The sequence below is a fragment of the Dromaius novaehollandiae genome, chromosome 1 (assembly GCF_036370855.1).
Source record: "Dromaius novaehollandiae isolate bDroNov1 chromosome 1, bDroNov1.hap1, whole genome shotgun sequence".
NCBI classification, from domain to species: Eukaryota; Metazoa; Chordata; class Aves; order Casuariiformes; family Dromaiidae; genus Dromaius; species Dromaius novaehollandiae.
This window is the reverse complement of record NC_088098.1, coordinates 196,195,531-196,221,307: the sequence shown is the minus strand read 5'-3', so window position 1 is coordinate 196,221,307 and position 25,777 is coordinate 196,195,531. Positions and strand designations below refer to the sequence as shown.

General features: G+C 40.4%; 2 protein-coding genes across 10 annotated transcripts in view; one reads left to right on the top strand and one right to left on the bottom strand.

Moving 5' to 3' along the window:
* Nucleotides 1-7,801, top strand: part of PAN3 (poly(A) specific ribonuclease subunit PAN3) — an 84,401-nt gene extending 76,600 nt beyond the window's left edge. For all 8 annotated transcript variants that reach the window (XM_064504978.1, XM_064504977.1, XM_064504972.1 and 5 more), the window contains 3 exons: nucleotides 646-710; nucleotides 1,433-1,571; nucleotides 4,833-7,801. In XM_064504978.1, coding sequence (XP_064361048.1) covers nucleotides 646-710; nucleotides 1,433-1,571; nucleotides 4,833-4,973 — 345 coding nt within the window. In that variant the 3' untranslated portion in view covers nucleotides 4,974-7,801. The remainder of the gene's footprint in view (nucleotides 1-645; nucleotides 711-1,432; nucleotides 1,572-4,832) is intronic.
* Nucleotides 7,802-7,936: 135 nt separating this feature from the next.
* The window catches only part of FLT1 (fms related receptor tyrosine kinase 1), a 113,610-nt gene continuing 95,769 nt past the window's right edge, over nucleotides 7,937-25,777 (bottom strand). For both annotated transcript variants that reach the window (XM_026108882.2, XM_064504969.1), the window contains exons 21-30: nucleotides 24,561-24,720; nucleotides 24,044-24,141; nucleotides 23,378-23,500; nucleotides 22,105-22,216; nucleotides 20,017-20,116; nucleotides 18,372-18,477; nucleotides 18,150-18,280; nucleotides 17,407-17,491; nucleotides 16,452-16,543; nucleotides 7,937-11,203 (exon numbers count right to left, since the gene is read on the bottom strand). In XM_026108882.2, the coding sequence (XP_025964667.2) occupies nucleotides 10,999-11,203; nucleotides 16,452-16,543; nucleotides 17,407-17,491; nucleotides 18,150-18,280; nucleotides 18,372-18,477; nucleotides 20,017-20,116; nucleotides 22,105-22,216; nucleotides 23,378-23,500; nucleotides 24,044-24,141; nucleotides 24,561-24,720 (1,212 nt within the window). In that variant the 3' untranslated portion in view covers nucleotides 7,937-10,998. The remainder of the gene's footprint in view (nucleotides 11,204-16,451; nucleotides 16,544-17,406; nucleotides 17,492-18,149; nucleotides 18,281-18,371; nucleotides 18,478-20,016; nucleotides 20,117-22,104; nucleotides 22,217-23,377; nucleotides 23,501-24,043; nucleotides 24,142-24,560; nucleotides 24,721-25,777) is intronic.

Below are 25,777 nucleotides of genomic sequence, written 5' to 3'. Positions count from 1 at the left end.
GCTCTAACATAAAAATAAACTGCCTTACCATAGCGTTAATTTTTTTTTAGCTTTTTTGAAAAACATATTTTGTTTCAAACTGCTACTTGGAACCAACTGGAATTCCAATTGCAGTCTAATATTACTGTTCCTAAACAGTATTTACAAATAACGGCTTGCAAAGCATTTTTCAATAAAAGTTGGTAGATCATGTTCCCTCTTCTCTTGATTACCTGAAGTAAACTGTTATACTATTTACAATCTACAGGTTTTGATATCCATATATATATTAGCATATTATTCTTGCTAATCTTACTATATTTTAACATACTTGTACGTATAGGATGGCAAGAGAGACTAGATTTATGTTTCCACATAGAAATAGAACTGTCTGATCCAGTTCCTGCTGAGGCAGCAAGATGTCTTTGGTGGTTAAATCTCCACATTATAATTTGGATTTGAAGTGCTAAGATCAGTATTTGACTACTAATACACAGAATAAAGCATTTGATCTCTTTCTGAAAATGTGTACCATCTCCATAGGATAAATCATTGTAATTCATTGTGCTTCACTGGCATTCCTACTATATAGCTTTTCCTCATAAGTGTCTTAATTTTATCTTTCATTCAGAAACTTCAACTAATAACCTATTTCTTGTTTTCTAGGAGGTGCAAAATGGAAGGTTGTTTAGGCTTCTAGCAAAATTGGGAACAATCAATGAGAGGCCAGAGTAAGAAATACTTGTTTTCATAGCGTAGTATGTAAGATTCAGTTTGTAATGCAAGGTTTTGCTACCACAAATTTAAGATCAACAGGTTTCCCTGTCTCTGCCCCTGAGGAAAAGAGTATTTAAGATGCCTTGAGACAATGAGATAAGCAACTTTTACCAAAATACTAATTTAAGGAGAAGAGAAGGATGCAAATAAACATGCCAAAGTTGCTTCTGTTATTTAGTATGGATTCTCTTTGTGGTCTCCTGTGACTGAAAACAGTTTTTGAGGCAGTCAGTAGCCTTCTATAACTATAGCAAGTGGCATAGATACTTGTTTTAAGCTACTTAATTATCAGCTTGTTGTTTATTAACTACTATATAAGAACTTAGTGTTCATGGCCTGTTTTCCACCTTGTTCAATAGATTTGGGTTAAAACACAGCTGTGTTTGTAATGCTGATTTCTAATAGTTATCAGGTAAACTTGGTAAAGATGACTCCTGCTCTCGTCCCATACTTTTCTGCAGGCCTTTTGTAGCCATTAGCTTCAGGTGCTTTGAATATGTCACCTTCTATCATTGTGGCAGGAGAGAGACTGTAATTTAATTGCAAATTATAACAGATGTCTTAGAGCGGGAAGATCACTTAGGTTAGATTGAGCAGTCAATGTATGATTTATGTTGGTTTTGGAGTTTTGTTTCTTTTGTTTTTTGAGGTAATGTGAGCCTTTGCTTTACACCAGGTTTCAAAAAGACCCAACGTGGTCAGAAACTGGAGACAGGTATTTACTAAAGCTCTTTCGAGATCACCTTTTCCATCAGGTGACAGAAGCGGGTACTCCTTGGATTGACCTCAGTCACATTATCTCATGTCTTAACAAGGTACACTGTACTTGTGCTAGCTTTTAAAAATTAGTTAACTTTCTTTTAAAATAATGTTCCACTGCAAAGCAAACTGTCATCGGCAGGTTAATTCTGTTAATTTAACTGGTTATTTTTCCCCTATTTTGGATGAAAACAATGTATTCACTAAACTAATATGCAAGCATTCATGGATATTTTAAATAAACTTAGTAGTATATTAATATTAAAACTTGGAATTCAGTAATATAGCATGATATATAATATTAACTTGTTCATATTAGAACGCATTGAATACTGTGAATAAGCAATGCTGGTCCCTTTATGCTACTCTGGTCTTTCAACACAGCATAAAGGATCCATAAAAACGCTTTAACTGGGGGAGATTTCTGCTGATACAGTTATCACAGATGGTTATAAAACAACAGGATCCACTCACAAACTGTGCTGCCCAGAGTAGGAGACAGGAGGGCTTATCAAGAGAGTGGCTGCAATAGCACTTTGTGCAAAATCCAGCACTGTCTTTAGATAGTGGGGAAAATTTCTGTGACATACAAGCTTAAGCCCATTTCTGATCTCCTGTAGCCTCTCCAGCCCTTCATTTTACAAGGTTGATTTAATAAAGCTGTTTGCAGTTCTTCATAAGCTGCACCACTAGCAAAATTTCAGCTGAGCACACTCATGATTAATAGTGGGAGACATGTGAGATCTTCATTAGTTATAGAACTTCATGTCTCGCTCCATAAATTAAAAAGCACATGAGCTGTGTATTTTTTGTTTGTTTTTTTTTTTCTTTTTTTTAAACTGGTAGGTCAGCTTTCAATTTTACTTGAGATTGTTTTACCAAATTTCAATAAGTCATAGGAGAATAAGATGCTCGTTCATCCTTTTTTCATAGCTGCTTGGTCATTCCACTCACTGCAATGGTGATGCAGATGCTGACAATATACAGTTTTAGTGGCTAGGGTTTTTTCTAGGATTAGGATAACAACCAACTTTCTCTTCCAGAAAGATTTGAATGTATATAGATCTTTTGGCACTAGTAACATCTGACTATCTGACTAACTGCAGTTAAATCTTTTTCTAAATTAGCTTTACCTCCTATTAGGTCACTGATTTGCATTTTTTAAACATTTTCAGCTTATTGATTGGTGTCTGCAATCATTTTAAAAAGGACATTAAAGAGATTGATAAGACTAAAGGAAAAAAAATTCAATCAAAAGAAAGCATGTTGATATTCAGATAGGCAGTGCAGTGCCATCATGATTTGAAAGCAGAGACCAGTACAGATCTATAGCAAGAGAGAAATGCTCCTGAAATTATAGGTCAAGGAAGAGACTGTCAAAGAGTGCGTTGTTCTATTAATGTTCATGACTTACCTTTTTTAAACAGAGGCTCTTCTCTTCTGTGGTTGTGGGCTCAGCACACAAAAAAAGTAAGGCTTACAGAACGGTACTTTGGAAATAAACTCTGAAAGCATCTCTGAAGTCATGATGTGTACTAGTAGAAGTGGCTATTTGGGCTTTCCTGCTATGCTCCAAAAGCATTCCTTTTTACTTAAACTTCATATGTGCATACATACAATACAGTATCTTTTTTTTTCCTTCAGTTTAGCATTTTTGGGATCTTTTTAGCTGAGAGACCCATAGGAGGAGAGGAAGAAAGCCAGATAGGTGGCTTTCTTAATACAGGTCTTTCATATACCAATTTCATTAAGATAATTCACTGATTTCTCAAATGATGTCAGTGTGAACCATAGACAATATTTCACACACATCTTGATTAAAATTTTGTAATGGATGTTGAAAGAGACTGGTAGTGTACTATTATCCTACTCTATAAGAATTAAAAGCTGATTGTCCTTCTTTTGTCCTGAAGTTATTCACAAAGCAGAAACTTTAAATTTGGGAAGTTGTAGCATTTAGGGTTATGCTCAGAACATTATTTTTGCAGGAAAAAATGCAAGAAGTTTCTAACCTGATACATTGCTCCAGACAGCAGCCAGTGGAACAAGAGCTCGATGTTGAATCTAATTTTTTTCTCCTATTCATTACAGCATGACAGTACTTTGGTTTAATCCTGCTGGGCTTGTATTTCCAAAGTTTGTCTCAATAGTGCCATATCCCACTTACCTCTGCCCCACCTTCTACCATGGGACAAGAAAGTTTGTAGTGTCAAATATTTGGAAATAGCAATATATCAACTAACTAAAACAGCTACGAAAATTTTGCTTTATAAGAGAGTCGAACAATTCCCCATTGATGAACGCTTCTTGCAAAGTGAAGAGATCATAAAGACAGTATTGGAAGGGACTTCAGCAGATAGACTAGTCTATTCTCATGTTCTGAATTAGGATTAAGGTTACATGCCTAATATGCATCTGAAATCACTGCTTTTCTATCCTGTTCCTGAAGCTTTCTGATGAAAGGAATTCAGCAGCCTCCCTAAGGGAGATTAGTGTAGCTTCATGTATCTTAAATAGATTTCATGACAAAACCATTTCTGCATCACTTGTTATAGGAAATTATAATGAAATATTAGTGTGACAAGTTGCATAGAAGTCACTTGGAAGATCATGCAACTCAGTTCTTGTATTACTTAATATTGAATTTGAGAAGTCAGGGAAAAAAACATGAAAACAAATCTTGAACAGACTTTTAATTTTTTTTCTTAACCCTGAATCATCTATTTGGTTATGGATTGGAACTGGGTAATGTTTTTCTTAGAATAGGAGAAAAGGAAATGTACCATACAGAAGACTTAGGGACCAGTTTGTTTGCAGTATTGCCAAAAATGTGAGGTTTGGGTTTCTACTATTATTCAAACTGCTTGGGGCTGGTCCATCCATTATTTTGTTTTAGAATGGGCAAGAAATAATTTATCTAACTTCCCAGGAGGCTTGTGGATCATATGGTAAATCACGTGGAAATGTAATGTTGAGCATGTTTTTGTACCTCAGGAGCGAAATGGAAATTATACTAGGTTTTCTATCCAGCGGAAGGTAGCATTGCAGGATTATTAGCTTTATAAAAAGGGAAGAAAACAGTGGTAATCTAATCCAAAAGTCTGGAATGTCCACCAGGTTAAGACCAAACTGTCTCAATTTTTTGGCAAATACACTGTTTTGATGCGGCTCAGATCCTTCCTTTCTGTGTTGTTAGCAGATCTGAGCCACACCAAAACAACATACTTGCCAAGAAATCGATTGCTTTTGTTATTGGGGAAATGTTTTGCCATTTCTTTCACACTTCTTTTATTTTATCTTTTGCATTCTTGTTACAGTTAGATGCTGGTGTGCCAGAAAAAATAAGCCTCATTTCCAGAGATGAGAAGAGTGTACTTGTGGTAACTTACAGCGATTTAAAACGCTGCTTTGAAAATACTTTTCAAGAACTGATTGCAGCCGCAAATGGTCAGTTGTAGTATTTGCTGAAAGCATGCAGGACATTGCTGAGGAACTTAACCAATAGCAAATTGCACTACAGCTGAATTGTTGTTGTCATCTCATTTCACATTTGGGAAACAAACAGGAGATGAGCAAAGCTGCTTGCACTTCAGTCAGGTACACTGTTACTTGAAGGGAAGAATGTTTCACTTATCCTAGAGCTAAGGCTGCCATTGGAGGCTTTATCTGTGAAGAATTTATTTTAGATTAAGGAACACATCAGGTGCATGATGTTCCTGCTTTTATTTTTTCCACTTGTATATGCACTAATTTTAATTTTTTTAAGACTTTTCTGATCTCTGAAGTTTTGCCACATTGTATACTTAAGGGAAACTCTTTGCAAGGACACTTCTGGGATACATTTTTGTCACTGAGGATATAGCAAAATTTATTCATTTTGATATTATTTGCACCCAGAATAGCATAAAGGACCAGGTAAATAATTTAATAGAAATTGTGTTCTATCAATTACTGTTTAATTTGTAACCTCTGTAAAAGTGTGTTGTATGCAAGCTCTGTATGCCACCCACTGTTAGTTTAAAAAAGAAACAAACCAGAAGATGAAACTTTTTAAAACCAATCAAGGGAAGTATCAGTGAATTGTCAAAAAAAGAGGAAAAGAAAAAAATCCCCTCATTTGATTAAACATTGTCTAAGCGAAGTGATGAAAATAGCATCATGAGAAGCATCTACAGTTTAAGGAGCATATCAAATTGCTCTAAACACAACCAGCGCCTTTTAAAAACTGTTTGTACATTTTCGTGCTAGTCAAGCATTTACATTTATGCAATTTTTTTAATAGTTTTTTTAAAGAAATTGTGTTTAAATGCCTGAAGTTTCAGGAGTGTATTACTTTAGGTTATTTACAATATAATTTTTGTATAAAGTTCTGTTCTTTGAACCACAGCTTTATTATGGTACGCTACACTGGATACAGATACAAAGACACTGTTAAAAGAAGATTAACTAAACACAGCAGTTGTCTGGCATCAAGAGCTTTTCAAGTTTTACAGCCTGAATCTGGAGGGATAATGATCTGCTGTGCCTTTGCAGTCACTGCTTAGCCCAAAGTAATATTACTTTTGATAATACTCAACACATGAATATTCATGAAGTAATTCAGTCTCAAAAGTCTGGAATTTTCCTCCTCAATTAACTTTCTAATATTTGGACATGCAATTGTCTCCATACTTGGGTATTCATGGGATTTGTAGTTAAACACCTACACTTTGATACTGAAGACTGCCAAATATGTAGGAATTTCCTTTCTTAAAGCAGTAGTGAAGACTGTATCTATCCTTTCCCAGCACTGAATGTTTTAATAGCACTGGGTGCTCACCATGAAGAAAATGTGGAAACTCAAAAGGTCAGGACAGACTCTAAGCACTTGCAACTGATGTTACTGACATCAATTTTAATAATTCTCAATATTTGTAGTTTTCAGAGAAGTTTTTAATATTTCTCTGTCCACTTTTATAAGCTTTAAAATGATTCACCGCCTTGAGACTTGCATCAAGAAAAGCAACTCTCTTCACATCGAAAGCTTTGAAGACTAGGGACATGCTTTACACATTTTAGAAAATGTGGTTGAATCCACATTAGGTAGCATCAGTTGTTGAGTTTAAAAATCGATTATTGTTGCATTTGATCGAATGAATTTTAAAAGGAACATAATGTTTAATATTCAAATGATAACAGTTGCCAGAATGTTCTTTTTAATGTAAAAGGAACAGGAACTTTGAGAAGTGAACATGCAAAACAGTCTTTTATCATTAGCTCATGTATTTGAGGAAGAGCAGCTGTCTTTTATATGTTTTTTGACAAATCATATTGTAATTCTTTTGTACAAAAAAGAAGTACTTGTATTCTAGAAGAAATATGAAATGCTTAATTTATAAGCGGGCTGAGGTTTTTTCCAGTATTGTTTTCTTTGAAAATGAAAGGGGATCATCTGTTCAGTTGTGGGGTTTGGGAACCTTTGAAAATTTAATTTGTGGACCAATATTTTGTGAAAGTGTAAGGCAGGGGTAAAATAGGGCTTGAATTCTCATCCTTTTTAGACCAGCAAATCACCCTCTGCGAGACATGTCTAAATTGCAAACCTGTGTGTATTTGCATAATGTCAGTTTGCTTCAGCCCCTATTAACCTCAGGACTTGGTTTAAAAATAAAAAGGTAGACAGCTAATAAATTTTCATACATAAACAATGTCATCCAGAAGATATTTGGTGTCAGGTAATACATAAAAAGAGTTTTGTTTTCTATTTATTTCATTTGGTCCATATTTGGGAATGATCTGAACAGTCTGAAGTTCAGCTTGGGTGTTTTTTGGGGGGAGAGCCCTTCTACCCCATTTTAATTCCATTTAGAAGGTTGTCCTAAAGTTGTAGTTTGATCCATTCATAGGAAGATTTGTGTATCTGTATTTAAAAAAAAAAAAAAAAAAAAAAAAAGCACCACCAGTACATGCCCTCCTAGATGGGAAATTTAATTCTGACCTTCCTATTTTTACAGCTAAAAGCACAGAAGGGACAACCTTTGAAATCACATGATGTTGTTCATCTTAATTTTTGTACCTATTTTAAATTCTGTTGCTGTATTTACTATATTGTAAATATTTTGTTGAGGGTACCTATGTATTTCTGATTTGCCCTTGTTTCAGTAATTCAGGTGTCAACAGCTTCCCCTAAAAAGCACCAGTATGTTAAGTTCTAATGTCATGATCCCAATATGTGTTACTCATCTTTAATCCTGTTTTCATTCTTCATGTGTACAGCAGTATTTTTAATAAAGAATACCAGAAACAACGTCATCTTATTTTGACCATGTGAGCTATGGAAGTTGGATCGGCCTCATCACAACTTCAGTGCTGGAATTGTAATTCATTCTATTGTGTTTCATTTGTATTCACCCTTGGTTTCCAAGGCAGAGTTTAAACAGTCATGATTCACAAAGCATGTTTAATGTTTGCCACTTACAAGTACATCAGATGTCCTAAAATTTATGGATACTATACACTAGAAGTGTAGTAATACACAATTCCTTAACTCCTGAGTCAAAGCAGTAACCGCTTCTGTCAGATCAGTTCTGTTTTACTAGACAAGTCCTAATTCTGAAAACTGTATTAAAAAGTACGCTTTCATGTTTATTGAGCTTTTTTGCCCAAAGGTATATTGGTTTCTCTGAAAACTTGCATATGGAGTGATTGACAGCGTCAGTGCCCAGAATTTTGTTCTGTATTGTTAATCACCAAAAGCGAAGTGATTTAGTGATGGGGTAAAATACTCTGTACCATACAACCCTGACCATCCTTATGTAACATGAAATTTTGTGCAAGATGTGTGATAGTGTCAGTACTTTTTCTTGCATATATTTCATATGGAGTCATTGTTCCTTAAATTGCGTTGTTATTTTAGAAATATTATATAGCGACTAAAGTTGCAGCAAGCTTGCTTGATGCACTCGTCTAGTCTCCAGTCTCTTAGTGTAGCAACAGAGAACCTCCTACAGCAGTAGGTAATCCCATAATAATCTACCTCTCTGGAGAAAGGTTCTTCTCAGCTTCCTTCCAGTGCTTTTGCATAGGCATATCTGCAGCATGGCTTGGAGATCCCCTCGGATCATCCAGTGTTATATACCAGAAAGCACTATTGAATATCTAAGTGGAGGCAGCTTTACCAGGATCTGCTGTTGAGGGCAGGGACTCAGAGAATCCCTGTGAAGAAGCAAAAAACATCTACCAGGCTGGATGTACTAACTCATGTCACAGCAGGTTCAGAACAGGCTTTGTGTTGGTGATTCTCTTTGTTGTCCTTTCAGCTGTACCAGATCTTCTAGCTGCAGAAGTAACCAAGGGGCAGTTAAATGGATATTTGTCACTGGGTTTTCTTTTCTACACCATGAACTCTTGATTATCCTGGAGGTAGAGTTTATTTTTTGGCTTTGGACAGCAGTGAGTATCTCTTAGATATGCTGAATCTAGTGCATTTCACTTGCATAGGGAGCAATACAAGTGTCCTATCACTGTATTTGCTTTGTTGTGTGGGAATGGTACCTTCTATGCATGTTTGATGGATTGATGGCCAGATGTAAATGTTAGTGCTGCCCAATGCTGGATTGTCTGTTGCAGTAATCTTTACAGGGTTAATTAGCCTGGCAGATCTGTGTACACTCTTTCAAAAGCAAACTTTATTATATGAATTTAGCAGTCAAATACATTATATTAAGAGAGAAAATGCAAGATAAAAGTAAGTTATTCACATCCAAAGAAACTTAGATCATATAAAAGTAATTTTTGTAGTCCAGTTTTCTTAAATACTTATGCACAAAAAGCATATTTATATATTTACACTGTGCAAACACTTCCTTTTAGAGATGCATTATCACTCAATTATTTTAGCTGAATTGGAGTTAAATGCTTCTTTGAATTTCCATTTGTTTTGGTCAAGATAGAATACACTTCACCAGCAAGAGACAGTGCAGTAGTTTATAGTTAAAATTAATGATCTCTTGACAAGGAAGATCTAGAATGGATTCTTTGTAGCTTAGGAGTTAGTGATAAATGTTTCTTGTGTATACAAGAATGTTTTTATCTTCGTAAATACAAAAAGGACATTTGCCTTTAAGTCTATTAGTGGGTCAAGCTCATAGCCCCTAAACTGGGTTTTGAGTGGTCAGAATCATATTGTAAGTAGCATTTTGATAATTATGTTTATAATGGACCACAAGAAACTGAGACTGGGCAATAGTTGTTGATCCAAAAAACATCAGTGCTACTGTTAATTGGCCAAAAGCCATTTTAATATTACATTCATAGGTAAAGGGGGATAGTGCATCCTTATACTTTTCAAATGAAGAACATTCGTTTGCTTTCTGAGATGCTATACAAAAGTCTGTTGCAGATAAATGATACACATTTCTTCCTGTACATATATACTGTTAACTAACCTGGAAATTCAACTGCATTCATAGAAAAGCTGCCCTAACTTTCCAAAGAGATTGTCTTATTTCTAACTAAACCTTTCAAACTCTCTAATAATCAATTCTTTGTTTAAAGTATACGTAATTTAGTAGCCATCCTGTCCTTTCAGACAGGTTCCCATAAATAAAATATAATCAGTGCAATGTTAGAAGGTCCACTAGGTTTCATGGACAAAGCCTCACTTAACATGTCTAGTTTGTTGTTTGTTTCCAGTGTGTGTATGTTGGCATATTGAAAAAGTGCAAAACTTCAAGAACGTTTACTTGATTTCAGCAGGCTTGACCAAAGTGAATTGTTCTGTAGTCCCTGTTATTACAGCACTGGCTCTGATCTTAGTTCTTTCGTATCCTTGCCAAATGTGTTTTGCAACATGTTTGAAGTCCTGGTCTCGCAGGACCCCCCCCCCACACACACACCTCTTTTGTTACCCAAAGAAGTAGGACCTTTCTCATGCCTCATCCCCAGCTAGCTAATTCAGATTCTCCAGAGCATTAACCTTCCCTCAAGTTTCTCAAAGTAGAGTTTTCACTAAAAACTGGAATGTGGTCCCCTTCTTGTCTACCTCTTCTCAGACAATCCTTTATTTTTCACTACTACACAGGTGGCCTCACCGTAGGTCCAAGCAATGAGGTACAAATTCCAGGGTGCTCCTGACCAGAACATCAGTGCTGCATGAGTCTGAACAGAGGGTGGGTTATTGTAGCATTAAACACCATCCTCCTGCCAGGGACTAAACACTGAACTGGTTTTGTCTGTAATGATGGCCATTCTAGTTTTCAGAAGTATCAGGCAATTTTAGTGACAGCTGTTGGTTGTCAGCATTGGGAAAGCTGAGGCCTAAGCATTAGTATTTTACTATATTTTGTATATGTTTCTTGCAGTTTGGAAAAGCAGGTCATTTGAGATTAAGCCAATGGCAGTTTTTTAATTGTAGGTTAGCTAAAATTATTTAGGTCAAAATGTTTAAACTGGCAGTGTTTTAGAAAAAAACTCTTCCAATTAAATGCATATATCTTGGCCTACTTAAATGGGTGGCTGAGCATAAAGGACCACTGAGTTGTAGTCAGGAGGGGGAGAATGGCATACTTTCATTTTCTCCAGCACCGTGTTGCTGTAAGTGTGTCTTTGCTTGGAATCACAGAGTTGGTCACAACTGAAACTGCAGAAGCTTCTTGGCTTAGTTATTCCAGGAAGCACTGACTCCTTGCTCCTGCTGGCACCTTTCACACTGTAAAACAGCAATGTCACTGTTAGCATATTTAAAGTATATGGGCATCTGTTTTAATGACTTGAGCAAAGTCATATCACAAGAAGCTGCTTTGTTTATTCTTGGATGATGAGAAGAGCATTTATACAGATAGGATTGCTCAAGGGAGAGCGGAGCAGAAGACTGAAAGAGCCCTCCTGTGTCCTCCTCAAGTCCCCTCAGTCACAGCATCTTTGTTCAGAGCATCTGTATTAAAGTGATTGTGTTCATTGTAAGTATTACGGTTATGGTGCTTATGGGGAATATTTGATCACCTAAGCTCTATTGTTCGTTAGTATGAATTCAGGATAGCCCTGGAGCAATAGCTGAAGTGCCTTTGTGGCAGTGCTAGGAACTGAAAGTTTATTGCAGAGCAGAGTAACGTGAAGTATCTGGCATCTGTGAGCTGCAGGTCCTGATATGGTATATCCCTTCCCCTCCCCCCCCCAACTTGAATATTCTTATTAAGGGAACTTTTTTTTTTTTTTTTGAGTAGGAAGAGTGAAGTAACCAAAGGTCTCAAGCCTTGAGACAAAAGTGGGAAACTACTAACTAGCATAAATGTACCTGAAGCCTGAGCTTACGTGAGTTTTAAATACAAGCAACTGATGTTTATGTGATGAAGGGCACAGGATACCCAGGTATCTCCTCTTCTAAGCTGCTCTCAGCAGCTGACATGAGCTGCTGGTTTGAATCAAGAGTATTCCTGTCTCTCAAAGGACTAGTTATCCTGTTGGATGCCTTTTACAAGGTGCCCTTTACAAGAGAGGCTTAATGTCTCAGCTAAGCCACTCTTTAAGACATTGTTTAGCTCGCAGCACTTCCTCACACTTATTCTGAGAAGGTAATGCTCAAAAGGGCTCTTTCAATAATGAAGAAAATTAAGGCAAAGAGAATTTTCACACCATTGAACTTAGATGCTTTAATTCTTTATCTGTAGACAAAGGGCATGACAGGGCACTCTCCATCATTGATTATATGTGAAATCCGAAGTTAAGCATATGTTGGACTGCAATGCCTGAATTTAGATTCCCTCCCTCCTGTTTTTATGAGGTTAAGGGCACTGCTGCTCTCCCTTTATAAGGTCAGGAACATTGGCAGTCATAGTCTTGAATTCTAGAGAAGACAGAGCATCTATTGAGGCTTCAGGGAGCCCAGGGTGTGTGTGTGTGTGTTTTTAATTTTAATTTGCACAATTTGATCATTAAATGAAGCACTGAACTGGTAAAGTAGTATAGGGTCTTTCTCATTTAGGAAATTGAGAAGTAAAAATTTCTCTTAGATTTCATGGCTGTTTGAATCTTTAACTCACAAGCCTGTGTGCTTTGTAAGGAGTGTGGTCTCCTGTCCTACCTGTGACATCTCTAGGAAATTAGAGGGTGCTCCCAAGAAGACCACCCTATTACACTTGTCTATAGATAAGAGTTTTAAAGAGAAATGGATTTAAAGGATTTAATGGATTTAAAGAGAAATGCTTCTATGATTTACATTGTAGTTGCCTGTTAAATCTTAGAGAGCAGTGGGCTGGCAGAAGTGGAGTGTGTATGGGATGCCTTCTTTCCTGTCTTCTGCCTAATTGCCATCACTGTGAACTTTAAGCACTCAAAAAGTGTCAGCTAGATCATGTGAAGTTATGAGCCTTAACTTTATCATTCTCTTTGATCCTTTTATTCCTTGTCTAGCTCTTGGATCCTCAGAATCTGTATTTTCTTTCAGTCACAGACCTTATTTTGTCATTAAAGTTTAGACCTAGCATAGTTAGAAAGGTCAGTGCCTTAAGAAATGAATACCTCATATTTCAACACTGGCTGAAAAGTCTGAAACAATATTATGTTATAGAGCCGGAACAAAGCCTTTAAGCCAGACTTGGTTTCTACTTAGACTAATTAATAAACCTTTATACAAATAAAGCTGGATCTTGAGGTGCACTGGTGTACCAAGGAGAGCTTTCAGAGATGTGTAAGGTTTGGCACTGATAGACTTCATTTGGAGACTTCATTTTGAGCTTACAGTTAATAAAAGCTTTTCTAGGTGTGGACTATCTACTTTCTACTCTGGGTCTAGCTGCTTCTTAATTGAGATCACTTGTTGGAGGAAATGTTTGCTTCATTCCTGGCAAATAGTCTACGTTCAAGAGCTCAGTGAAATTAGAGGTTGGCTATGGCTCTCAAGATGTTTGTTCCAGCTCAGAAATGGTGGAGTTCTCAGAAATTTTACTGGTTTAATAATTTGCTTTGATGCGGGGGGTTGCTCCAGCCAAAGGATTTTGGCTTATTCTGCTTGGGCTTTTTCACCAGTACTGAAGAAGAGGTGCAGCTGGGATCCTTTCCATTTGCAAGGGAGCAGAGCTTAAAAGACTGTTGTCTTTTCTCCCAACAACTTCCCTATTGGAATCTTGTTACTTGAGACCTTACATTAGGAGAGATTTATCTCTATGATATTCACAGTATTGCTTGTTTTCATCTCCATGGTGCTCTAGTTGTTCACACTGAGTGAATATTAGTATGTGCACTGGCTTTCTCCCAGAGTGAACTGATTAATTCCCTCTGATGCAAACCCTGGGGGCAGTTCTGGTGCATGCTCACTCCAGTGACTGCTCCCACAAAGCAGTACAGGTAAGATGCACCAGTTTGGCTCCTTCCACCCTACAGTCTTTCAACACTGTCCCATCAGACTTTGCCATCTCAAGTATGATTCCTCTAATGCCCTGCTCCAGGGCATACACACACCCTTGTTCTGTTATGAATACATAACCTCACCTGACTGGCCTGCAGGTTATTTCAGAAACTTTGAACTGAGAAAAATACAGACCCCCCTCTTTTTCTTTCGGGCAGCAGAGAAACGCAGGTGCCCAGAGAGATGCTGGGCTTAGTGCTGCTGAACTGTGCACCAAAGCAGGCTCCTCCAGAGGAGGCAAGCCAGGAACAATACGGACACAGTTGCATTGCACCACTTAGCCCGGCTCAGAAAGCACTCCCTGGAGTGTGTGTGTCTGTATGCATCTGTCCCCTAAAGGAAGATGTTGAGGTTTACAGTTAGCACAGAAATAGGTGCTTAGGGTACGGTTTGGTGTTACAGTGAAGGTGATCTAACAGCAAGCTGCTGATAAAAAGTGGGGCCCTTCCTCATCCTGGCACAGGCATTCAGCTGCCCTGACAGTAAGTCATGACTGTTTGCTGAGAGCCTATTTGAAGCTTATTTTTCTGATATTCTGGTGACCTGAACCACCTTGTTGCAGGGCAAGCTAAGGAGAAATGTGAGGACAAGAGAGGGGGCAGGACCACAGAGCAAGGATGTTTAAGATGCAAGGGAAGAAGCAAGACCATGCATTTGGTTAGATCAGCTTACATGTGTCAAACACCCCTTAGAGCTTTACCTTGCCCACTCTCTGGGGCGTGGATGAATGTAGTTTTCAAATATTACTACTTTCAGGGGTATTTATTTACTGCTCTAATTTAGCCTAAGCAAAGGATGCTTAGCTAGGAAGCTACAGTTTTTAAGAACATGTTTACGCTAATGGGTTGCCAATGGCAGATACTGCTTTTTCAGCACAACACTGCAGTACCACTAGTTTATCTTCCAGGGCAGATGACCTTCTATGTGCTCAGCCAACTGCTCTGTTTCCTCGAAGATTTACATTCTAGCAGCCACAGCTGAGTTCAAATTTATTTTTTCCTATCCAAGCATTCCTTTTCCTTATGCAGCTGAAACTATTCAAAGCAATGTCAGAGAGCTGCTGAGGGCACACACCATGTGTTCTGTGCCACGCAAAGAAAGAAGCATTTTATAATTTCATTTGGGGAGGTTACTGTGCTGCTGACTGCAACCCTCAGAAATGTCACAACTATATGCAGAAAAGATGCGTTAAACCACTTTTAGGAAGCGTTGTGTCCTCTGGAGCCTTGTAAAATCCACACACATTTCAAGCTTTGTAATACCTGGCTTCTCAAAATAGAATATGAGAAACTCCCTCAATAAAATCAGAGTGCCATAAAAATATGAACAAGGCTCTTTTCTGAAATAGGAGTGGTCAAGGCAGGAAAAGGGTTTTACCAGCACTTGTTTGCAGTGACTTGCGTAACCCTGGCTTTGCCACGCAGGAGTGATGCTTCCATTGCAGACTCCTGCCAGTTGGCACGTTTACCCTGTATTGCCCTGTATTTTGGCCATGCGCATGAGCCTGTGTACATGCTCTCACACCTGTATATCTGCGCACTTAACCAATGACCTTTTACTTAGTCACTGGATTTTTTCTTAAAGCAAGCCCTCGCCAGCTTGACTGCATGTTTCAGCCAGCTGCAATTGTTCATCAAGACAATACTACACCTCCCAGCCTGCGCAGCTCCAGGTCGCTCCCAAGTTCAGCACAGTCAGGATGGCAGGATGGCCTTGACCTAATGCCAGTGTAAGATGAATGATCTGCTGGGTCTGGGCGGTCCTGGGCTGGCTGAGAGAGCTGAGACCAGCCACAGACACTGCCAGCTTCATAATGGCCTGAGAACTCAGATACCGTCGGCATTGAGAAAATAAACATTTCCCATTTGCAGAGAGTTCATGTCAGTGCAGCACATTCCTTAGAGCAGCCCCAGTTCCCTGCTTGGGCAGCTGTCAGGAATTAGGTGGAGGAAGGTGGCTAATATATTAAAGTGCTTAAAGGCAGGAAGAGAAATGAGGCCCTCACATCCATCTATTGTAAAGTTGCCACTTTAGCATCCTGAGCCCATGGGTCTTAAATGGGCTATGCTTAGCTGAGTCATGGAAAAGAGGGTAAAAACAAGCCCTGGGAGCTGCGTCCCAGCTGGGGTGCCCTTGGGGATGCACAGAAAGAACTGCAAAGCCTCCTCAGCCACACGTTCCTCCACTCCCTTGCCAAGGACGTGTTTCCTATAGTTAATGCACTGCTACCTCGCATTAGTGCTCTCTGACCGTCACCTGCCCAGCCTGGCAGTACATGATCAGGTAGATTGCTAAAGAGTGGTAATAAGTCATATTGGTGACATTCATTGAGAGGTTTGAGGGTTATTTGTTATGCGTAAGGTGCATGGAGGTTTAGCTGTGAGGGCTGATTGAATGAGTAACTACTCAACTAAGCAGAACACGCATCAGCAAAAGCATTTGCTGAGACTGGGGACCTCAGGTACTTCTGTTAGGCCTGATTTAGTAGAAGGACCTTGAATCCTCCTTTGCCCTCTAACACATGAAGGAGAAGAAAGCGATGTAAAATACAGACCCAAAGAGCGTCCGTCTCTGTTTGCTGTCTGTCCACGTGAAGCGTTTCAGCTCTTCTGAAGCCAACACCATCCCACTGTCTGCTTGGTAATCCTTGAAGAAAAAAAAGAAACACTCAACCCTATTAGGTGTTAACTGTGAAAAGTTACTTTTATAATGAAGTCAATTCCTATCTGGTCAGATTCACAATATCGTTTTGGTTGTTTATGCTTGGAGATCTGTAAGACCCAGAGATTATGTGCTGTTTTAAGTGCCATAATGCCCAGGAATTTAATGTTGCTTTTCCAAACTGTTCCTGTTTTGGGATGCGGCATACACAGAGCATTAATGCAGGTGCGGAGTGTTAAAGGTGTCTACAAACAAAGTGAAGCTCTGGCCAGACACTAGTCAGCCTTCAGCAAACCATCATGCCTTTCCCATGCCCCTGCCATTTAATGCTTATAACTGTTATTTGGGTTACTACAAGCTTCCTCCAGTGACTGACCATATCCACCTCCACCCAGGACAGTACGTGTGCCCTGTCGTCTGATGTTTCCCCAGCTCATCCTCCTGCTAACAGGGCATGCATGCAGAGAGGAGCTATGATGGAACAAGGCCCACAGGACTCATTTTTGCACTCGTGTTCAGGTGAAGTACAAATCCAAGAGATTTCAAGTGGCTCTTTCACAACACTGGGACCCGGCTGGGACTTGGGTAGCCATCCCTTGCCAGGCTGTTGGCACTGGCTGTTTCTTAGCAAGGGAAGAGTGTTTGCGGCCCAGGGCACAGCCAGCGAAGGACCCACTGTTGCCCATTTGAAGGCCAGTGGGATAACACCATACTGCAAGCACAGCTAATCTTGCACCTCATTTCAGCAGAGCTGGCAAAGCAGCAAAACCCTTTCTTGATTTCTTTTGTGTACGGCTGTCATGCAAATAAAAAGAAATAATATATTATTTGGCCTAAAAATCACTTACATCAAATACAAATGTTTCCTTGATGGGAAGCTCTTCAAATGTTTTTATGCGCTGGTGTGGTTTTATTTTGAAAGTGTTTATGTATCTATTCAACAGAAAAGCGAGAAAGATTCCTGGTGAGAGCATGAAGTGCAGTGCTATAAGAGAGAAGCACTGGTTATTCCTGTGTTTCTTAAAATACTTGCTTAACTGATCACCAAAGTAGTCTATACAAATGGCACTTGTTACCCAGACTCCACCCAAACCTCATTCATCAGCCTGTCATGGCCTCTCTCAACCCCTCTCCCCTCAGCCCAGCCCCCCGCTGGATGGGGTTCAGAGACGGAGGAGCCGCTGTGCGGCTCCACCTGAAGGCCTGCTAATGAAAAATACCAAGGTGTTACCTAGCCCAGAAAATGTTGCACGGCCCAAAGCAAGCTGCAAGTGAGGATTTTGAATTGAGAAGCTGTTGCTGATGGCAAAGGTGATAGCGACACCTCCGCTGGATGATCTACAAAGTAGATTTACGGGGGGGATGGGTGGGTGAAGGATCAGCTATCACTTTGAAATTGAGTGAGAAAAGTGATTTATGGTCATTCTCTTATTTTAAAAAGAAAAAAAAAAAGACATTTCAAATCAGATGCTAGAGATGTTGGAAAATTCAGGCTGTGTGGAGTGTTTCTGGCTGTTTTCTTACGCCCTAGCCCAAACCAGGCAATGCAACAAGCTGCAATATGGCACTGTCCTTATCTTGCTTATCTTACCTGACATTTTCAGTGCTTCCACAGTTTGAGCTTGTAACAGATAAGTTTTCATTGCACAAAGAAATGGGTGCAGATGGAAATACACTTTCAGTTGTAAATATAGTATTCAGGGGTATGTAGTCTTTGCCTTCCTAAATGCACATAAAAAATTGAAGTTATTCCTGAGAATGTGCACACTGTAGCCCTTGCCGAGGTCATCACACACAGTTACTACTTTAGTACCTGTTGCACGTTTGCTTGAAGCAGATCCCCCAGCTTTTTCACCAGTTCGGTGAACCTCGGTCTGTCGTTGGGATTGTTTCGCCAGCAGTCCAGCATGATTTGGTAGCTATGACAACGAAAGCAAAATGAGCATATTGTGGGGTTAAAGCTCAGTTTGGTCCAAGGCAGTGCAGTGTCTGACAGCGTATCAACAATAGAGTTAACTCCTGAGCCTGTGTGGTTTTACAGAGATGCTCTCCAGCACTACCGAGGCCTCTTACTAAAAGTAAAAGAGTAAGTTTTCAACAAAAAAAGAAAAAAAATGTTTCCCACAGGACGCCAGGAAGCACACTTCAGAAGACTAATTTAGCCAACTAATCATACTTTCTTTTTTTATTCCTAATTAAACACTAAACCTTTGTATAAAACATCTATTAACTTGCAATGTTTAAGTTAAGGCAACCTAAGATGACTTATATGAATGTGTCACTTCCTTGTATTGGTTGAGTCTAGCTTTCCTTCCTGCCATAAAATATGTGGAAGAGAAAAATAAAAAGCTCTTATCAACTGTCACTAGGATAATAAAATTAGCCAATGGATAACACTCCCAGATATGATATGGCTGGCTTGCATCCTTTTACTTCTTCCAGAATTATTTTTGGGAAGTGGTACTATTAAGAGTCATGATGTAGCACTCAAAAAGGCACCATGGATACCTACACGTATTTAATTCTGCCTGAAGAGGTATTATGTGTGTTTACACACAATATTTCCATGCTCCTAAATGACTTGTGCAACTCTGTGCTCAGAGTCGTGTAACTCAGAGCAAGGGCCGAGTGGAGCCCGTGGGGAGGAGCTGCGGCTTTTCCTAACAGGCTGCTGCCTGTGCAGCTGATGTAGCTGTTGAAAGCCTCAGGCAGAAACAGCGCAGACTAAATGGTTTTGGAGCCTGCGAGTCCCTGTCACCTTCCTCTGCCATCAGACACCATCTCCAGGAAAGGGTGGGCCCTCAACGCCACCCACCGTATTTGCAAGGAAGCCTCCACTGTCACTTCCTAAGTTAAGGAAAGGTTAATAATGTCACATTCCTCCAGCACTTACCAGTGTACACGTCAATAAATATTAAACCTGGACGAGAATGAATAATCTTCTTCCTCTGAGTTGTTCTTTCAGTTGTGACTTTAATGGCCCTCCCCCAAGCTATTTAAGAACAGACTTCTCCATATCTTAACACTGAAAACAGGTCTTGGCTATGAAGGATGATGAGCTTTGGTGACGTTGACCTTGCATTTCTCCAGCACCTGGCCTTCCCTTGAGACCACACTCCCTCATCAAACCCTACGCAAAGCCTCCGTAGGGTGTGTTTGGTCCCGCTTGGGCTACAGGCCTGTCATCCTGCTCAGGAAAGGTGGTGCCCTCGGCTTGGGGCTGGGGCCACTGAGGTCATCACCTTCACAGGCTTTTAGCGGGAAGGCTGGGGGAGGCTAAAGGTGGGGGGATTTCAAGAAGATGCTAATGACAGCAAGAAGATATGAGGCAGCATTGGGTTATTTTTTTCTTATTTTTGTGCAAAAGATTTCTTGCAGAGACTTGTACATCATCTGTCCTGCAAGGCAGCCTAGGAGGGGAGAGGTACGCCAAAAGCAGGCAGGGAAAAGCATCTTACATTTCTTCTGTTGCTTGCTCTGGGGCCCGCATTCTTGTGCCTTCTTTTAGTCTGCTGCAGAAATCCTCATCTATTTGGACTCCAGGGTAAGGAGACGCACCTAGGAATAACAGCAAAAATAGGTTCATGCATCCCTGGGTCCAGAGGAGAAACACCTCTGTACGTGACGCTGGCGTTACGTCAGCTCCCATGATGTTAGCCAGGTAAGATGCTATTTGAGTTTTTACGGTCTATGCAAGGCATGCTATACTCCCTGTGCAATCAGTGGGGAAAACCAGGGACTTCCCCCTGGAAGTGGTTCACCTCACCTATCCCAGGGCTATTGGTGGCATTTGCCTAGCCTAAATGTGAAAAATAAAAATGAATTTGACTTAAAAAGAATACCTAAACAAAAGCCAAGTCTGACCTCTTTATATTTTTGCACAACTCTGAATTCTAGTAAGCACAGCATTAACAAATCCCAAATACTCAAAAGCAGCTAGAAAATAATTAAATAATGATTTAAAATCAAATCATGGTGCATTTGCATTATTTCTCTAGTTTCTGTGATTTTAAGATGAGCAGTCTGATTATGCTGCTGGTCTTTTTTTCACTGATAAGAATGCAAAAGAAAAAGAGAAAAGGAAAGAATGACAAAAAAAAAAAAAACCTCTCTGAGAGTCAATCACTAGGTTCGAGGAGCTGGGACTTTAAGAAAAAAATAGCAGATATTGTGAGGCTCACCATAAAAATCACAAGAGTTGGCAGCCTGACCAGCAACATGCATTTAAACTAATAAATGATTGATTGTCCTAAGAATTGTAGAGTATTGTTTCCTCTACTGTTCTCCTCTTTTGTCAGCCTCTGTGCTGAACCCAATTAAGATTCTTCTATTATGACGGTCATTGTTGTTCCCTTTCAGTGTACATTTTGTATCCTGCATCTCGAATGTATGAAAAAGGAGGAAAAAAAAAAAAAAAAAAGCTGTGCTCGGTGTTTTAATTTCAGATTCCATGCTCCAGTTCCCCCCGAGGCATCTGTTTTGCTGTTTGTCTGCCTGCCGTTTCCAGCGTCTCGTGTGCGAGGGAAGCAGCTGTGCGCAGCGCAGGGCTGGCACCGGGGCACTAGCCGGCTGATTTTTCAGAGTGGAAATGGAGGGTGTCTGCTGTCTCGTGCCTCAGATGCCTTTAACACAGTCAGAGACGTCCAAAGACCTCCTTGTGTTTCCAGCTGGGTGTTTACTTGCTCCCGCAGGGAAACGGAGGAGATTTTGAGGGGAAAAAAACATCCACCTTGTGACGCCAGGCAGAGAGGGTGGACTCTGAGCTTTATATTTAGGGTCAGCTCTCATTTTCTTATATATTCAATGCCATAATCAGGCACCTGAGTGTGCTGCCTTCATTCAAGCAAGCGTTGTGTGACTGCTGTGCCTGGCTGCCAGTTACAACTGCAGATCTGCCAGAATTGGGGATCCCAGCTAAGCGGTCTGAAAACCACCCTACTTCTCTCCAGGGAGTGCACAGCCCTGGCACCGTGAACACTGGCTCTGCTGTACCGGAGGATATGCCTAGGATTATCTTGTACGGCGCACGGCAGGCTGAATAGGGCCCACAAGCTCCTTGTTACACTACAGAACTGCAAAAATTTGCTATATTTTCCCGTCAGGTCCTGAGACCATAACTCTGCACTCTGTCTTTCAAACAGAGCACCAAGACCGCTCTGGCCACGCTGCCCCAGGTGCATCCACACCAAGGGTTCCTACAGGAGAGAGATGGAAATTGAAATTTTGGTCGTGATAGAAACAGGTGGAAAAATGCTCAAATAATTTTGCTATTCATTAAGGTTTTCAGCTTGGCAAGGTTGTTCTCTTTCTTACCAGTGGCCTTAGAAGCATTAAACTTCTCAGTTCACAGTGATGTGATACAAACAATTCTCCCTCTATCCCCACACCCCATCGATGCCTGATTTAGTTCTTTCCTTATTAAAGACGTGGCAAAAGCTCTTTGAAGTTAATGGATGTTTTTCCACAGACTGAAAAGATCGTCGAGTCAAGCCCTTACTACAGCCCTCTCCACTGCTTTCAGCTCCCAGGATGCAAATTTAACGTACCCAAGGAAAATATCTCCCACAGCAAGACCCCGTACGACCACACATCGCTTTTTGTATTGTAGATTTTATCAAATATGGATTCTGGAGCCATCCACTTGAGAGGAAGCCGAGCCTGAAACGAAACGGACAAACCTTACTATTATTTTCAAAGATTAGAAGAATTTAATCATAGCTGAATCGATTATATATTGTTATATAAGCAATTACCATTCAAGAAGGAACCTGTGGGATTTCTTTACAGACAATAAACACATACTCCTTCAGACACTATCTTAACAATTTTTTGGAATAAAGGGCCGTTTGCCCCTTCTTAAATACATTTTTAAAACATATGTGGCACAAAATGCCATAAACTGGAAACCTGTGAGAAGAGTGACTAGGCCTTTTCTTTACAGTGTTGCGGGGATATGCCAGAAGAGTTGTCGCTTGCCAGCATCCTAGGGATAGGGGAGAAAACACTACCCCAAGCGCGGATCATTTTGTCATGGTATCAAATATGCTCTTGGGTAAATTTGCAGGCCCTCCCTTCCAGGACTGTGTCAGCAAGCCATGCCGTTCCCCATAGCACAGCTTGTTAGTGGCTCCTGAGCATTACCCAAGCCATGTGAATAACGTGAATAATGCTTCACGGCTATTATGTAGTGCTATAAGGCTTTAAAGATATTTGCAGATGAGGGTGTAGCTGGCAGGTGGGTGAGACATCCCAAAGGAGACTCGCTGCATAAATCCTAATTCCTCCACCAAATTCCCTGGACATCGTTGGGCACAGGCACAGTTTGCAGACCTGGAGTTCATTGCAGGCCCATGGGCTTATTGTCTGCTCTTTACTGGGAGAGTGAGAAGGTCGAATAGGTTCCTGAGGAAGCAAGTTTTGCTCGGCTGCTTTGAGGCAGCACGAGCCGTGCTCAGCTCACAGTGCGGGTACGTGGAGGGACACACACCTTCTTCTGCAGGGACTGCTTTCCATGAAGGCAGTTTACTTAGTAAGGGTGTTACATTGCAAAGCCAGGCAAGAAATAAGTATCTAAGAAATATCTAAAGTCTTAAAAGACTAGAACTGTGAAATGGTTAGCATTTCCAGGCCTTATGATTGAGGACAGAAATGCTTGCTGGATACACAAGGCATCTGGATTGCTCATCTTCACATAAAAACTGTGATAGCTTTCAAATTTTTTTAAGTTCAGGAAATGTAAAAGTCTAGAGAACGTTTTGGTGGACAGCTTGAAATGATATGTTATAAACAACTGGATAAATAAACAGCATCTTGACTTACATCTCCTTTTCTCACATAATCAGGATTCTTATAAATATCTCTTGCGAGGCCAAAATCACAGATCTTCACTACATTGTTCTCAGATAAAAGGATGTTTCTGGCTGCCAGGTCACGATGAATACACTATAATAAAACAGTTTCACAATCAAACTGCATTTCCTTAATCCTGCCCACAAATTTCCTGACTCTCTCCCATATCCTTTTTTGAATTATTATTATTATTAGAGATATCAATGTAATTTTTTTTAGGGAAGTTGACTGTAGTTTACATGAAGTTACTGTAAACAGTGGCAGTTCTTTACAAAAAGTATTTCTCTAATCCAGAAAGTCATAAATATTGAAGGGTGTTTCTAGGGAAAGCACCAGTCTGTTTGGGGCTCCATAGCTAATATATGTTGAAACTAAAAAAAACAAAACAAAACAAAACAAAAAAACACTCAGAAGAACTTCTCTCAATGAATTAGCTTGACCCATTGCCTTCCACTGTAATCCTGTGTTTATGGAGTATGAAGACTTGGATAAACACACCATTATATTTAGAACATCAGGAGGAAAACTGCTCTTCCTTTGGGATCTCTACCAAGGAAGGTGTCACTAAAACATAGACATGATTTCACCTCTGATTCTCACTCTCCTGTGGTGAAAAATCCCGAGCATAAAACTAACCTTTCTGGAGGACAAGTACTCCATGCCTCTGGCCACCTGAAAGCTGTAAGAAATCAGGTCTTCCATAGTGAGGGGCAGCTTGTAGAACTCGTCGGAATCTGAAAGCAGTTGAACGCACTGTTTGTTATAAAGACTGCTCATAAGGCAGTTATTTTTCCCCTTCCTTACTGATCTTACTACTCCCATAAATTCAGTCTTTGTTGAGTAGTATTTGGAGGTCAACCCACTGTCACGGGAAACAAAAATAGTGCTTGCTTTATACCCCGCACTTCAGACGCTGCTGTGTTTTCCCCAAAGATAAGGGGCAGTCAGAAGAAACAATCACACATTTTCCTGTCAGATTTAGTAACCCTGGAAATAATCTTTTTTAAAATCTTCTACCCGCTGGACATGACCCTGTAAGCGTCTCCCACGGATGTTTATTAGGGTGATAAACGAGGAAAAAAATTTCAGAGATGCACAGTATGTTGTAAAAATATCACAGACCGCGTAGTGACAGGAAGGAATTAATACCTACCCTCCTCGTCCTCCTCCATATCACTCAGACTTTTATCTTCCTGAAACCCCGAGCTTGCGAAGCTCTCGCTGCTGGTGACGCTGGCCAGCCTTTGTTTTTTGCCTTCTACCAGCTCAATATCCTTTTTCTCTTTCACTGGCTCTACTTGCGCAGAGGAGTCCTTTGAACAGACAGAGGAGAAGAGGTGCTACATCAGAGCAGCGGAGGGGCCTGGGGTAGGAGCCAAACCAGACTTTTGCCTTATTTCCACCAGGAGAAAACGCTTGCCTGTGGCACGTCTTAGCTGAGTCTCCCCTTTTGCTCGTGAGTCTGGCTTCAGCGTGGCAAGTGTGGTGCTGTGGGAAAAGACTGCCTGTCTTCCCCACCACCTCTGTCCAGTGGCTTAATGTCATGGTCAACAAGGATTTAATGGGAAACATACAACAGTGCTTGGAAAATGTTATCCCACTGCTGCTCAGAGAACAGCCTCGCCCCTAGGCCATGCTCCTGCGCCTTTTCCCTTTCCTCCAGGGCCTGCGAACACTTCGGCCTCTCAAGGATGCTGATGCAGAGCTGCTGCTCCCTCCCGCTAGCTCAGATGTCCTTCCTAGCAGTGCCAGAGCATGAAGTCAAGGCCATCCCCCCGACCAGAGGGAGAGAACTGTGTGAATCCTCCCAGGCAAAGGGTCAGCCCTGCACATTTGTGCTCCCCACTGAGCTGCTGGCTGATACACAAACAACCATGTTTTGAAGGAGGCAGTTGCTATTTTTCATGCAGAGTCCGATGTGGATGACCTTGGGAATAGACTCGGCCAAAGCCTTTTGAAGACGGAGGTCCTCCCGGTGATGTCCTACAGCAGAGTTTGCAGAACTGTTATGAATGAAAACTAAGAACCCTCCGAGTTTCTGGCACAGCTGAGCAGGGGTTTGGAGGGCTACAGTTCTGCCTCTAGGCTCCTAAATCCGACTTCAGATCCCTTAATTCTTTGGGGGATTTTGCTGAAAGTGCACAAGCACAGATAGAGTTGGCACATTCAGGTCCAAGTTTGTAATAAAGAATATACCGTAGATTTGATTCGGAGGGCTGTGGGATGTGAAGACAAAACTCTAATCTCTTATTCTTGATAGCCCTTCTCCTCACACAATAAGAAGATTATCTGTAAAGCTCTGAACATTAGGGTGTCTTGGAACATTAGCTTTAAACGGCATTATCTCGTTTGTGTTCCCAGCGGTACCGG